This window comes from Notolepis coatsorum (assembly GCF_963971535.1).
Source record: "Notolepis coatsorum genome assembly, chromosome: 11".
NCBI classification, from domain to species: domain Eukaryota; kingdom Metazoa; phylum Chordata; class Actinopteri; order Aulopiformes; family Paralepididae; genus Notolepis; species Notolepis coatsorum.
This window is the reverse complement of record NC_140175.1, coordinates 106,720,991-106,736,445: the sequence shown is the minus strand read 5'-3', so window position 1 is coordinate 106,736,445 and position 15,455 is coordinate 106,720,991. Positions and strand designations below refer to the sequence as shown.

The 15,455-nt window shown below is 45.1% G+C and overlaps 1 protein-coding gene across 2 annotated transcripts in view; it reads left to right on the top strand.

Annotated features, from left to right (window-relative positions):
• pigo (phosphatidylinositol glycan anchor biosynthesis, class O) overlaps positions 1 to 12,630 on the top strand; it is a 61,533-nt gene extending 48,903 nt beyond the window's left edge. The window contains exons 10-12 of one of the 2 annotated variants that reach the window (XR_014620280.1): positions 5,985 to 6,055; positions 9,773 to 10,949; positions 11,053 to 12,630. Coding sequence is in view for 1 of the 2 variants with exons in the window: in XM_084325319.1 (XP_084181445.1) it covers positions 5,985 to 6,055; positions 9,773 to 9,905 (204 nt within the window). In the remaining variant the exon portion in view is untranslated. Of the gene's footprint in view, positions 1 to 5,984; positions 6,056 to 9,772; positions 10,971 to 11,052 lie in introns of those variants that run through there. The other variant, XM_084325319.1, reaches the window with a different exon arrangement.
• The last annotated feature ends 2,825 nt before the right edge of the window (positions 12,631 to 15,455 follow it).

Below are 15,455 nucleotides of genomic sequence, written 5' to 3'. Positions count from 1 at the left end.
AGCTTTTCTGTACACCTGATCTCAAGAAGGTACTGAACGAGCTCAGTGGCAGTTCTTCATGTCTGGTCATTTTTAGCATGGTGTTATTCACTGTCGAAGATGCAAAGAAAAATCATAATTCATATTCTCCTTTTTGTTTCATCACAATTTAAGCAAGCCTAGTAATAGACACACTTTTTCTGACACTGGGAATACATTCACTGAGGTCCATAGATGTCCCTAGATACCAAGAACATGCAAATGGACCTTGTAGAAGTGGAGCAATATTCCATTTACTTAGGTATGTATTGTAGGCAGATTTTCAGAAAATAGGGCTCCAGGCTTAAGAGATTAACACTCTTTAGACAGACTGATTAATATACTAGGCTACTAGGTTACATATATTTGTGCAAGGAATTTTCTCTCCTTGCAATTCAACTTGCAACAATGAATGTACTTGAGGCTACGAGTTGACTGGCAGTGATGCAGCTATACCACGCATATTTGATGTATTAAAAAGAAAATTATTGATTTTGGGACCACAAGATGTCTGGCTGGCTAGCACGCCACCTATGGGTTACAGATTGAGTAGCAGATTCATTTAGAACAGTGATTAATCTTGAGCCGAACTATGCATGCACTATATTTAATAATTACATTTAATTTATTTAAACTTTTTTTTTATCCACTTTTTCTCCCATTTTCTATATTTTCTCCCATCCCAATTTCGTATCATCCAATTCAACCCTCCCCTGTCACGAACGCTGTTTCTTGCCTCTCACAAGCCGGCTGCAATGTGGACTAAGTCATACATATAATAGCACAAGTCCCCTCCGGTACTTGAGGTAACAGCAGTCGCATCTTTTCACCTGCGCAGCTCGATCTCTCAGTGGCGAGGAGTAACGCGTGGTAGGCTCACGCTGCCCCCGACACTTCCTGATTCTACTGCGCAGGCGTACCAACCGACCTGTAGGAGTCGCTGTCCACAACGCCCGATCCCCACCCATCAGTTTCCCACCCCTTAATACGGCCAATGTGTATTAGTATGAACGACCAGCTAAACTGAAAGCAATGTGGAGCGCTGGGCTCGAACAGGCGAGCCCAGCGTCTCCGCATTTGTGGCGAGCGCCTTGCCCACTACGCCACGTAGCCGCCCCAATTTATTTAAACTTTAAAGGCAACTGAGGTTTCCCACATTTACATCACGTTGAGCGTATACAGAGTTAAGCAAAGAAAAAGGCATATAAAATCACACGGCACATACAATCAACAAGGCGAGGCAAAAGTAAGGATAACAAATCAATTAAAACACATACATCTCGATCAACAAAGGTTGGAGATCAAGGTTTTAAACTCTGCAACAGAGGGGAGAATCTCAAGCTTTAAGGACCGTTGGAGTTCATTCCATGAGCCAGAGGGGCATCGTAGCAAAATGCACATTTACCCTGTTCAGAGAAAACTCAGGGGACCTTAACTCATTGGGGGCCAACAGCAGAGGGCGCTGATGGCACGTCAGCGCCAGTTTCAAGTTTCTTTAATAGTTGTCATACAGAGGTACAGAATACTTTTGTACAAAATGCTTCTTACTGTTGCGCTCCAGAGACTGTGCATGACAAGATAAGTATGAAATAAAAACATAGTAAAGATTAGAAGTAAAAAAAGAGGTCACAGTGTTCAGTTTAGACATATGTACAATGTTCGTAGACGTAGTTACCATACAATATACAATACTGTGCAGTGTACTAATATACAATACTATATAGTGCAAGGCATAAATGGACGAGGTGCAGTTTAGGTACAATTCACAGTAGGTGTACGAGTTGTAGTGCAAATCCTTTATCAATAAATATAAAGTGTAAGTGTGTTTGTGTGATCTAAAGTGTGGAGAGTGGGTGCTGCAGTGTGTTGTTTGTTTGAGTGAGTGTGTGCGTGTGGGTGTGTGTGCTGTGTGCATTTGATGGTTGTTGCATAGTGATTATTGTTCGTTTAGCGATTATTGTTCGTTGTTCGTTTAGCAGCCTGATGTGCTTTATCCAATGTAGGGATAGCTTTACTTGCGAGTGCTTAAAATATATGAAATATTATAGCTATGGATCTAATTAACACGTTGATTGTCAGTGAGTTGCTTCCAGTCAACATGCATGAAACAGATAATTTTTTCACACATACATTTCCGTTTTATACCGTGGTGAATATGAATATATTTCTAGAGCGTTCTGTCTAATCTCAATAAACTCCAGCAAATCGAGCTTCAATGTATTTCCTTAGAAATCGTGCCATTTGTCGCTTGATTTATGAATAGTTTTCAAATAAACGTTGGATTATCGAATCTATCGATATTATGTGTCATCATGCACAAATAGAAGCGGGGTCTGAAAAATCGCTTCTCCGTACTTTGGTCAGTGCGAACCGCAGACACACACACACGCGCTCCGATGGCGGTGAAATAAACATCTGATCAACCCAAGATTGGTAACATAGAGTCCTTACCTCACATCTGATTAATCACAAGATTAATCCAATTCCTGATCACCATTCCAAATATTGATCGTGTTTATTGATCCAACGTGATATGTCCAAAACACATAATCCACGCTGCTCCGAGTGTCCCCAGTCCATGTGTGATAAATGTTACTCTTGCCCGAGAAGGAAAACCTGGACCGGACTTCTTAGATCGATGCACAGCCCCAGCCAGAGGGATTCCAATGATGCGCAATACCGGCCGGGAGGCGTAGGCAGCGGTATTTGCCCTTTTGCGAGCTCAGACCCATTCCCAATGATAACATCAGGCTGGATGGATGAAAAATTAATGGATATAGCTAATAAAATAAATAACGATTTAAACCCGAGATTTCTCGGGTTTGGCGCCCAGCGCATGGCGAGTTAACCCGAGATATCTCGGGTCTGGCGCCGAATGGACCAGCCAGTCACTACAACGGGTTCCATAGGTTCCAAAATTCCATTCTAATAATGATGTAGTATAAGGCGGTTTTAACGCACACCTGTTGGCCAATCAGAAAAGAGTATTCACCCAGATCATGGTATAAGATACGTACCGGTATGTTATATGATGACCTGAAGGCAGTGCTGGGGAATGCAGAGCAAACATTTTTCTAAGGCAAACTACACTCGAATCCATAAGTATGACTTGAATCTATTGTATGTCAGTATGAATGTTTTATTATTATTATTATTATTATTATTATTATTATTATTATTATTATTATTATTATTATTAGGAGTACGTGTTATTTGTACATATAAAAAAAGAATTATCCACTTTTTCTCCCCATTTTCTATTTTTCTCCCATCCCAATTTCGTATTATCCAATTCTTCCCTCCCCTGTCTTGAACGTTGCTAGACTATGCCTCCCACTGGTCGGCTGTAGTGAGGACGGAAGCCTTGCATCCCGTGTCCCCTCCGGTACACGAGGAGGCAGCCGTCGCATCTTTTCACCGCAGCAGCTTGATCTCTGTGGCGAGGAGTAACGCGTGGGAGGCTTCCTGTTTCTGCTGTACAGGCGTCACCCAACCGACCTGTAGGAGTCGCTGTCCACAACGTCCAATCCCCACCCACCGGCTTTCCCACCCTCTAACACTTGCCAATTGTGTTAGTATGAACGACCGGCCAGCCGGTAGCAACGCAGAGAGCTGGGCTCGAACCCAGCGTCTCCTGCATTAGTGGCGAGCGCCTTGCCCACTGCGCCAATCAGCCGCCCGGACATATTTAATGATTATTTAATTCTACACTTGAAGGTCAGATGTTCCAAACTGTTAGCTCTCTCCTCAGGTCCTCTCTCCTCAGTCCTCTCTCCTCTCTCCTCAGTCCTCTCTGTTCTCCTCTCCTCTCTCCTCTCTCCTCTCTCCTCTCTCCTCTCTCCTCTCTCCTCTCTCCTCTCTGCCCTCTCCTCTCTCTTCAGGTCCTCTCTCCTCTCTCCTCAGTCCTCTCTCCTCTCTCCTCTCTCCGCAGTCCTCTGCTCTCTCCTCAGGTCCTCTCTCCTCTCTCCTCAGTTCTCTCTCCTCAGTCCTCTCTGTTCTCTCCTCTCTCCTCTCTCCTCAGTCCTCTCTCCTCTCTGCTCTCTCCTCAGTCCTCTCTCCTCTCTCCTCTCTCCTCTCTCCTCAGTCCTCTCTCCTCTCTCCTCTCTCCTCTCTCATCAGTCCTCTCTCCTCTCTCCTCAGTCCTCTCTCCTCTCTCCTCTCTCCTCTCTCCTCTCTCCTCAGTCCTCTCTCCTCAGTCCTCTCTCCTCTCTCCTCTCTCCTCAGTCCTCAGTCCTCTCTCCTCTCTCCTCAGTCCTCTCTCCTCAGTCCTCTCTCCTCTCTCCTCAGTCCTCTCTCCTCTCTCCTCTCTCCTCAGTCCTCTCTCCTCAGTCCTCTCTCCTCTCTCCTCAGTCCTCTCTCCTCTCTCCTCTCTGCTCTCTCCTCCTCCTCTCCTCTCTCCTCTCTCCTCTCTCCTCAGTCCTCTCTCCTCTCTCCTCTCTCCTCTCTCCTCAGTCCTCTCTCCTCTCTCCTCTCTCCTCTCTGCTCTCTCCTATCTCCTCAGTCCTCTCTCCTCTCTCCTCAGTCCTCTCTCCTCAGTCCTCTCTCCTCTCTCCTCTCTCCTCAGTCCTCTCTGTTCTCTCCTCTCTCCTCTCTCCTCAGTCCTCTCTGTTCTCTCCTCTCTCCTCTCTCCTCTCTCCTCAGTCCTCTCTGTTCTCTCCTCTCTCCTATCTCCTCTCTCCTCTCTCCTCAGTCCTCTCTCCTCTCTCCTCTCTCCTCTCTGTTCTCTCCTCTCTCCTCAGTCCTCTCTCCTCAGTCCTCTCTCCTCTCTCCTCAGTCCTCTCTCCTCAGTCCTCTCTCCTCTCTCCTCAGGTCCTCTCTCCTCTCTCCTCAGTCCTCTCCTCAGTCCTCTCTCCTCTCTCCTCAGTCCTCAGTCCTCTCTCCTCAGTCCTCTCTCCTCTCTCCTCAGGTCCTCAGTCCTCTCTCCTCTCTCCTCTCCTCAGGTCCTCTCCTCTCTCCTCAGGTCCTCTCCTCTCTCCTCTCTCCTCCTCTCCTCCTCTCCTCTCTCCTCAGGTCCTCTCCTCCTCTCCTCAGGTCCTCTCTCCTCTCTGCTCTCTCCTCAGGTCCTCTCTCCTCTCTCCTCAGGTCCTCTCTCCTCTCTCCTCAGTCCTCTCTCCTCTCTCCTCAGTCCTCTCTCCTCTCTCCTCAGGTCCTCTCTCCTCTCTCCTCAGGTCCTCAGTCCTCTCTCCTCTCTCCTCTCTCCTCAGTCATCTCTCCTCTCTCCTCAGTCCTCTCTCCTCTCTCCTCAGGTCCTCTCTCCTCTCTCCTCTCCTCAGGTCCTCAGTCCTCTCTGCTCTCTGCTCTCTGCTCTCTCCTCTCTGCTCTCTCCTCAGTCCTCTGCTCTCTGCTCTCTCCTCTCTGATCTCTCCTCTCTCCTCTCTCCTCAGTCCTCTGCTCTCTCCTCTCTGCTCTCTCTTCTTTGCTCTCTCCTCTCTGCTCTCTCCTCTCTCCTCAGTCCTCTCCTCTCTCCTCAGGTCCTCTCTCCTCTCTCCTCCTCTCCTCAGGTCCTCAGTCCTCTCTCCTTTCCTCCTCTCCTCAGGTCCTCCTCTCCTCAGGTCCTCAGTCCTCTCTCCTCAGGTCCTCTCTCCTCTCTCCTCCTCTCCTCAGGTCCTCAGTCCTCTCTCCTCTCTGCTCTCTCCTCAGTCCTCTCTCCTCCTCTCCTCAGGTCCTCAGTCCTCTCTCCTCCTCTCCTCAGGTCCTCAGTCCTCTCTCCTCTCTCCTCAGGTCCTCAGTCCTCTCTGCTCTCTCCTCAGTCCTCTCCTCAGTCCTCTCTCCTCTCTGCTCTCTCCTCAGTCCTCTCCTCAGTCCTCTCTCCTCTCTGCTCTCTCCTCAGTCCTCTCCTCAGTCCTCTTTCCTCTCTGCTCTCTCCTCAGTCCTCTCCTCAGTCCTCTCTCCTCTCTGCTCTCTCCTCAGTCCTCTCCTCCTCTCCTCAGGTCCTCAGTCCTCTCTCCTCTCTGCTCTCTCCTCAGGTCCTGGCCACGGTCTGTGCGGCTGCTATCCTCAGGAGACATCTGATGGTGTGGAAGGTTTTTGCACCCAAGTAAGTGTCTAATGCTTCTCTCTGCTGCCAGTAAAACTCTAGAGAAGATACTGTCTCTGTTAGAACTGTTAGGACTGGTAGAGCTGGTAGGGATTGCAATCAGTCTCTGGATTGCAATGTAATGATGTAAAGTCATCAAAAAAAGTATAATAAATAAAAGCCCTACCAGATGACGTCCTCTCTCTCCTCTCTCCTCTCTCTCTCTCAATTTCAATTAAATTCAAATGGGCTTTATTGACATGGGAAACATACGTTTACATTGCCAAAGCCAAACAACAATCAAACAGAGAAATCAAAAGAAATCAGTACATTACGGAAGGAATTTCTTGTACAGTCTTTATGGTGGTTGTATTCCGCTGGATGTCCTTTTCTTGTCACAGCAGCTCACAAATCTTGCTGCTGTGTTTGCACATTCTTGTATTTCTCCCAGTAGGTATGGGAGTTTTGAGTTATTGTCCATGTTTTCAAAGTCTCTTTTGGGTGTTTGCAATTTGTGGGAAGTATCAGGGTTTCCGTTAGAAAAAATTGTTGCCGGTCTCCGTGACCTGCAAGATTTCAACTACCGGACAAATGAGATTAATTCCGGTCATAGTTTATTGAGCTTTAAAACAATTGATAGGCAGGCTCATGTCATCCTCAAGGCATGTAGATTTATAATATTATTACTTAAAACTAGGCTACTTTTGCGTATACAGTCATTAATATATTCCAAATAAAATAAGTCCCTCGATACTCCGTCTCCGTGCTGCTGCTGACTTGAAATAAAATAGACCGCGTATGTGGCAGTCGGTCCGACACTGAACAGCAGTCTGTTATAATCACATTTTTATGAGCTAACGAATTCCGTTATATTGGACATTTGTATTAATTATATCAAGCGAAGAACTGAGAAAGCAGAGAGACTGCAACATTATCGTGGTTTGCGTGACTACTCTCTCCACCTCAATGTCACGCGGTCGAAAAGGGCGCTTGTCTATTGGACAGTGGAAATGTGTGTGTGGCTGCGATCCTGTGTGTGCGCGCGCGCGTGTGTGTGTGTCTGTGTGTGTACTGCGGAGCCCAGATCAGCGGAGCCGAGTTTTGACATGGCATTGATCCATTGTTCTATTGAAGCACATTACCTACCACCATCCTCTCGCTAAACAACTTGTAGACCACGGTGTTTTTATGAGTGCCCACAAGTAGCCGTTTTAATAATATAATAAGCCGCGCGCCTCGGTAATAATAATAAGCCGCGTTTTTTCTTCCTTCTTCCCAAGATGCACAGACATAGAGAGAGAGAGAGAGATAGATAGATAGATAGATAGATAGATAGATAGATAGATAGATAGAGAGATTAGATGCAGTGTGCTTGTTTTGCAGTGAGTGCTGCGAGCAGTGGTAATAATAATCACTTCCTATATTTGGTTCGCGTTTGGTCCGATGAAGCGAACCGAGACCTACGTTTTTAAAGCTCTCGCTGACAACGTCGTTGTCATTATTAGAAGCAACGAGGAAACAAATGTAATGATCGTTTCGTTCATCGCATAGGCTATTTAATTTTAGCCTATTTTAATACAATTCAAATAATCAAATTGTGCTTAGACTCAGGGAATTATTTTCACCGGACATTAAGACCGGAGAAATTAAATATGTCGGACTTCAGGAGATTTTGCCGGACAAATACCGGTAATTACCGGCTAACGGAAACGCTGGGAAGTATATGTCTCTGATGTCTTGGTATAGTGGGCAGGTTGTTAAGAAGTGGAGCTCGGTTTCCACCTCATCTTGTGTGCAGTGGGTGCACAGTCTGTCTTCTCTTGGGAGCCAGGTCTGCCTATGGCGGCCTTTCTCAATGGCTAGGCTGTGCTCGCTGAGTCTGTACCTAGTCAAGGATCTTCTTAGTTTTGGGTCAGTCACAGTGCTCAGGTATTCTGCCACTGTGTACTCTCTGTTTAGGGCCAAATAGCATTTCAATTTGCTCTGGTTTTGGGTTGATTCTTTCCAATGTGTCAGATCATTTTCTTTTTGTTTTCTTAATAATTTGATTTAGTCCAGTGTGGTTTCTGTCTGGTGGCTCTGCTTGTGTTTGTGAGCAGAGTCCCAGAACCATCTGTTGTGGAGTGTGTCTGGGTCACTTTCTTTTAGGTGATTGTGGAATTTAAATGCTCTTTTTTGAATTTTGATGATTAGTGGTATCTTCCTAGTTCTGCTCTGCATGCATTATTTGGTGTTTTCCATTGGGTGTGGAGAATCTCTCTCTCTCTCTCTCTCACTGGTCCTCTCTCTCTCTCACTGGTCCTCTCTCTCCTCTCTCTCTCTCACCGATCCTCTCTCCTCTCTCTCACTGGTCCTCTCTCTCTCTCTCTCTCTCTCTCTCTCTCTCTCTCTCTCTCTCTGGTCCTCTCTCTCTCTCCCACTGGTCCTCTCTCTCTCTCTCTCTCACTGGTCCTCTCTCTCACTGCTCCTCTCTCTCACTGAGCCCCTGTGTCTCTCTCACTGCTCCTCTCTCTCACTGAGCCCCTGTGTCTCTCTCCTCTCTCTCTCACTGCTCCTCTCTCTCACTGAGCCCCTGTGTCTCTCTCCTCTCTCTCTCTCACCGATCCTCTCTCACTGGTCCTCTCTCTCTCCTCTCCCTCTCTCTCACTGGTCCTCTCTCTCACTGATCCCCTGTGTCTCTCTCTCACTGGTCCTCTCTCTCTCCTCTCTCTCACTGGTCCTCTCTCTCACTGGTCCTCTCTCTCTCTCACCGATCCTCTCTCTCTCTCACTGGTCCTCTCTCTCACTCTCTCTCTCTCTCTCTCTCTCTCTCTCTCTCTCTCTCTCTCTCTCTCTCACTGGTCCTCTCTCTCACTGATCCCCTGTGTCTCTCTCTCTCCTCTCTCTCACTGAGCCCCTGTGTCTCTCTCTCTTCTCTCTCACTGAGCCCCTGTGTCTCTCTCACTGATCCCCTGTGTCTCTCTCTCCTCTCTCTCTCACTGAGCCCCTGTGTCTCTCTCTCCTCTCTCTCACTGGTCCTCTCTCTCACTGATCCCCTGTCTCTCTCTCTCTCTCCTCTCTCTCTCACTGAGCCCCTGTGTCTCTCTCTCTCCTCTCTCTCACTGGTCCTCTCTCTCACTGATCCCCTGTGTCTCTCTCCTCTCTCTCTCCTCTCTCTCTCTCTCACTGGTCCTCTCTCTCACTGATCCCCTGTGTCTCTCTCTCTCCTCTCTCTCTCACTGGTCCTCTCTCTCACTGATCCCCTGTGTCTCTCTCCTCTCTCCTCTCTCTCTCTCTCTCTCTCTCTCCTCTCTCTCACTGGTCCTCTCTCTCCTCTCTCTCACTGGTCCTCTCTCTCACCGGTCCTCTCTCTCTCCTCTCTCTCTCTCACTGGTCCTCTCTCTCACCGGTCCTCTCTCTCTCCTCTCTCTCTCTCACTGGTCCTCTCTCTCACCGGTCCTCTCTCTCTCCTCTCTCTCTCTCACTGAGCCCCTGTGTCTCTCCCCTCTCTCTCTCCTCTCTCTCTCTCACTGGTCCTCTCTCCTCTCTCTCTCTCTCTCTCCTCTCTCTCACTGAGCCCCTGTGTCTCTCTCCTCTCTCTCTCTCTCTCTCTCTCTCTCACTGGTCCTCTCTCCTCTCTCTCTCTCTCTCCTCTCTCTCACTGAGCCCCTGTGTCTCTCTCCTCTCTCTCTCTCTCTCTCTCTCTCTCTCTCTCCTCTCTCTCACTGATCCCCTGTGTCTCTCTCTCTCTCTCTGCAGGTTGATGTTCGAGGCCTCCGGCTTCCTGGTCAGCAGCGTGTTCGTCCTGGTCGGCGTCGCCATGGTGATGAGGGTCGACGTGGCCGTCAGCCGCTGGTTCAAGAGACTGATCCCCGACACGCCGTCCAGGTAGCGGGGTGACACGCCTGCTTCTCCGGCGGAGCCCCCCCCCCCGGAGGGTCAGAGGTCACCACCGTGGTGATGGACACGGCTGTCAGTGGGAGAAGATCATCTTGTTGGTCTACAGATAGGAAAAGATCACTGGGGGTGAGAAAGGACCAACGGTGATCAATAAGCATCTCGCCGAGCTCTCTAGCTAAAAGCTGCGGAGGCCACCTGTCGGTCTGGCCAGCTGGACTCTGAGCTCCCCTCGGACCCCGTGGGTATATGAGCTCTAAGTTGAGCGTAGCGATTTGATTGGTTTTGCATATACGTCACTCAAACCTGTCGAGTCACAGAGAGGAGGGGTGGGGGAGGGACACACGACAGAGAGAACTCTTATGTGATTGGTCTAATAAAACGGGTGCTCCAGACAGTCGAAGGACCCTTTCTGTCAGCGAACGCCGAAGAAACTCACCAGATTCTTTGTGTGTCTGTCTTCTTCCGTGGAAGTCTGGTTAAGGCCAGTCCATAATATCCACCAAAGAGAAGAGATGGTGTGCGTCCGTCCTCCTGTACACAATTCCATGATTGCAAAAGAAACGAGGCATTGCTGTGTTTGTGTGTAATGGAGATGTATGGTACATAATGGACAGGGTGGTCTATGGGAATGTTTATCATGAACACTCCACAACAAACCTTAAGAGGCATCATTAGCTTGACACACACACACACACACACACACACACACACAAACCATTGAATATTTCTACATCTTTATAGCCAACCTTGCTTGTGAATCTGTTTACACAACTGAAGGGGTTAAAGGTCTTTAAAGGACCCACAATGCTCTCTTTTGGTGCTTTTAGGAGGTGCTGTTGAATGTCTCCTCCTGGAGGCCAGTGCTTCAGCCGGATGAATCCATCCCAACCAAAGGGTGTTACTGTGACACTCACCTGGGACTTCTCTGGGGGGAAACCATCGATTCCTATTCTGTTCTGATTATTCAACTTGTGCTTAACCCTTTCACTGCGACAATATGCAGAAGGTTAACCCTTTCACTGCCACACGACAGCAGGTTAACCCTTTCACTGCCACACTACAGAAGGTTAACCCTTTACTATCACACTACCGTAGTTGGTAGTGTGATAGTAAAGGGTTAACCTTCTGTAGTGTGGCAGTGAAAGGGTTAAAGGATACGGCCAACTGGTACTGCACACGCCCCATCCGGCTGGTACACATGCTACTGTATTAGGGCTGTCACATTATTTTCGAATTTAGAATTTAATTTAGAATTGACATAAAAACACGAGATTCGAACATGAAGGGAGAAATTAGAATTTGAAAAAAAAAAATGATATATATATATTATAGGGGTGTAACGATTCCACCTCACAACGATTCGATTCGATTACGATTCTTCAGGCAACGATTCAATGCATCATGAAATCTCTTCATTTGACCACGATTCGATTCGATTAGTTAATTTTCGATTAATTTTCTATCAGTTAATTCCCCCAAAAGAAATGTATACACAAATGTGGCTGGGGGAACTGATTCACTCAGCATGAATGGACTATAGGTTAATAAAAACAATACACAAAAAAAAATACATTTATTATTATTTTTAAATTATAATCGATTCTAACATATTCAAATCGATGCATCGAATCGAACACATTAGAATCGATGCATTTCGATTGATCGATGCATCGTTACACCCCTAATATATTATAATAATAATAGTAATAAAAAATATATTAAAAAAGTAGCCAACACTTTGAAAATAGCTTAGACTTTTTTTAGGTTTAGTTATTTTTTTATATATATATATATATATATATTTTTTTTACTGAAATTAGAATTTGTCTGCAATTCTGCAACGAATTTCGAATTATATTTGTTGTTAAAGTGACAGCCCTCTACTGTATAGATACACACGCCCCCTCCGGGTGGTACGCGTGGGTTCAAATCAACAAGCCAGCATTGCTACTGGTCTGTCTTAAAGCCTGTTAGCATTATTGTTTATTTATACCATTTACTGTCTGCTGAGAGAGCAGTGAAAGAAAAGTACTTCAGAATTGACAACGCTAGCATCGTAACCTAATAACAAAAATGGATATAAAGGTTCAACAATGATGTTAAGAGAAATGGCTTGGTGTGTGTATCTAGTAAGTACTCTCTTAAACAGTCTCACCGATAACAGTCTTATTTTCTCCCGGTGGTGTCCTTGAAATTTATATTTTGTTTGGGGCTTATTATTTAGTATTTTAATGGTTGATTTAATCATATTTTCTAATCAGAAATCAGAGTTGTCTTAAGTAGGCCTGAAGCACCTGCTCTGTTGAGTCGGCGCCTACAGTCGCTTTAATGATCGCCTTTTATTATGACTTTCTACTGCACTGCATGCTGACGACAGGCTCCTTACGCAACCATTCAAACTGTACACACAACACTACATACCACATCTGGGGCTACATCATTTCAATCAACTCAAAATGTGAATTGAAACAACAATGCACCATCATAAAAGCTGTATTTGCTAAATGCAACAAATGTACAGGAATTCCCCTTGGAATGATTAAGAATTCTCATTTCTTCATAGACTTCATGATATTATGAGATTGTTTTTATAGCGAAAACTTTTCAAATTTCTAATTTGAAGGAAATCAGATTTCTGAATTGAAATTGATTTAAAAAAGAAAGCTTCTGTATGTAAGACATCAACATGCTACTCGGCCGTGGTATTAAAGACCGTCTACCCCTGTCTGTGACATCATCTGTTCCTCCAGGTCTACCCACAATGCAACGCATCGCAGATAGGTTTGGTAGTTATACCGAATTATGAAGGTATACTATACTGTCATGGATTATTACTACACTGTCACTCTCATATATAAATATACATACTGTAGAGTGGTTCTCAACTGGTCTAGCCTCGGGACCCAACATTTTCCTTAGTCATTAACACTTTCAGTGCCAGCAGGGGGCGCACGATTTAGTGCTTGAGTGCCACCACCCACTTCAATGATAGCGCTCTCATATTTGCGAACGCAACTACATCTTAAATTATCGCTATGTGTCTAATCTGGCCGTCGTTTATCAATGACTTGTTTGCAGTCAACATTGTCGAAACGGATTGTTTTTTAATCGGTTCATTTCCGTTTTATACCATTTTGAATGTTTCAGGAACATTCTGTGATAAACGCCCTTTACTGGAATATTCTGGAATACACAACGTGTTTTCGGCCTATTTATGAATCGTTTTCAAATAAATGCTAGATTATCGATAGTATATGTGTACTTATGCACGCTATAGAAGCGGGCTGAAAAATCGATTATCTCATTTCCTGATCAGCACGCACACACACACACACACATAGGGCACATGTTGATATCTCTGTGAAAAAAGCTCTGATTATCCTAAGACTGGTAAAATAGATTCCTTACCTCAGATCAGATGTTCTCCAAAAAGATTATTCCAATTCCTGATCGCCATTCCAAATATCGATCCATTTATTGATCCAACGCTGGGTACTGGAAATATGTATTCCACGCTGTTCTGGGCCTCGGCAATGAATCCGATCGTCTCGGGTGACTTGTCTGAGAAGTAAAATGAGGAAGCAGGATTAATTTTCCCCCATGCGTTTCATTCAATCCATTCCAAAGGGGTGCAGTACCACAGGGAGAGACGATAGGGGGCGGTATTTTCCCAATGGAGCTCAGAGAGAGTTTGCAGCACTAACGTGAGGCAAGATTGATGAAATATGAAACGAGATCTATCGTCGTTGGCACTGAACGGTCGGCATGAACAAACGTGATATCTCGTCATTGGCACTGAAAGTGTTAAGTCGCGACCCACATTTTTGAACCACTATGATTTATTTCAATTTAATTTTTTGCAGTAGGCCTAATACACAATCTTTCATGCACTGTTAAAAACATGAAATAAACACAAAAAAGTGCAACAAAAGTACAACTAGGGCTGAAAACCCAATGAAATAAAATAATAAATAATATATGCTTCTTAGCAGATTTCTTAGCTTAACATAACAAACCTAAGTGTGGGGGAACTAATGGGATAACTGGGGTTGCAACAAAAGTGCAGCTAGGGCTAAAAACCCAATGAAATAAAATAATAATAAATAATAATATAGCTTCTTAGCAGACTTCTTAGCATAACATAACATACCTACAGTAAGTTTGGGGGAACTAATGGGATAACTGGGGTTGCAACAAAAGTGCAACTAGGGCTAAAAACAATGCAATCAAATAATAATAATAATAAATAATTATCCTTCTTAGCAGACTTCTTAGCTTAACATCACAGGGAACTAATGGGATAACTGGGGATGTTGTTTGCTCCTGACAAGAGTATCAAAGTCTGGGGTGATGGTAGACAAAGCAACTCTGAGGTCATGCTCAATGTCCAATCTGTTCCTCTGCTTTGTCTTCAGCTGGACCAGAGCTGAGAAGCCACTTTCACAAAGATAGGTAGTGCAAATATATATATATATATATTTTTTTACACACATCCGCGACCCACTCAAAGTGGATCGCGACCCACCAGTTGAGAAACACTGCTGTGTAGACTATATTTTAAAGTTGATCAAAGAAGATCCGTGCAGCAGTATTCAAAAAGTGAAAGAAAATAGACCATATTGGATGAAACGGCACCATGACAATTGTACTTATAAATAAATACTAGTACAACTAGTAACAAGTTTGTTGGCAGCTAACGTTACGGTCTAATGCTTTGTAACATTAACACATTGAGTGCCACCGACGAGATTAGTCGTGCTAACTAGCCATGCGTTGAGTGCCAATGAAGAGTTTTCTCGTCTTTTAATCGTTATTTCTTTTATTAGCGATATCCATAAATTTTTCACCCATCCAGCCTGACGTTATCATTGTGAATGGGCCTGAGCTCGAAAAGGGCAAATACAGCCGCCTATCGTCTTCCGGATGGTAATGCACATCATTGGATTGGCTGGGGTTGTGCATCAGGAAAAAAAGTCCAGTCCGGGGTTTTCCCATCTCGGGCAAGCAGTATCGTGTTACCAGATTGACTGAGGACCCTCAGAGCAGCGTCGATTATGTGTTTCGGACTATAACGTTGGATCAATAAACGCGATCAATATTTGGAATGGCGATTAGGAATTGGATTAATCTTTTTGCAGAACATCTGATGTGAGGTAAGGAGCTATTATCGTGTAATTTCTCTGGAATTACTAGAACTCTCCAAAACTATACTTTTATTCAAAACGGTATAAAACGGAAATGTACCAATGAAAAAACAATCCGTTTCGTACATGTTGACTGCAAGCAAGTCATTGATAAGCGACAGGTGTTTTAGACCCATAGCCATAATTTAAGATATAGTTTAAGCCTTTGCAAATTTCCCCGACCTCCTATTGACTTCAGCGCTGGCACGGAACGGCCATATATGGCCAAAGGGGATCAGACCACGGAGCATTCAAAGTGCTTTTTGGTCAGAAATAAAAACAAACATGAAGGTTGTCGAGCTGGGATTTGGTTCTGGCTGCTTATTTCTTATTGTGCACCGGGGTCTGACAACGTTTTT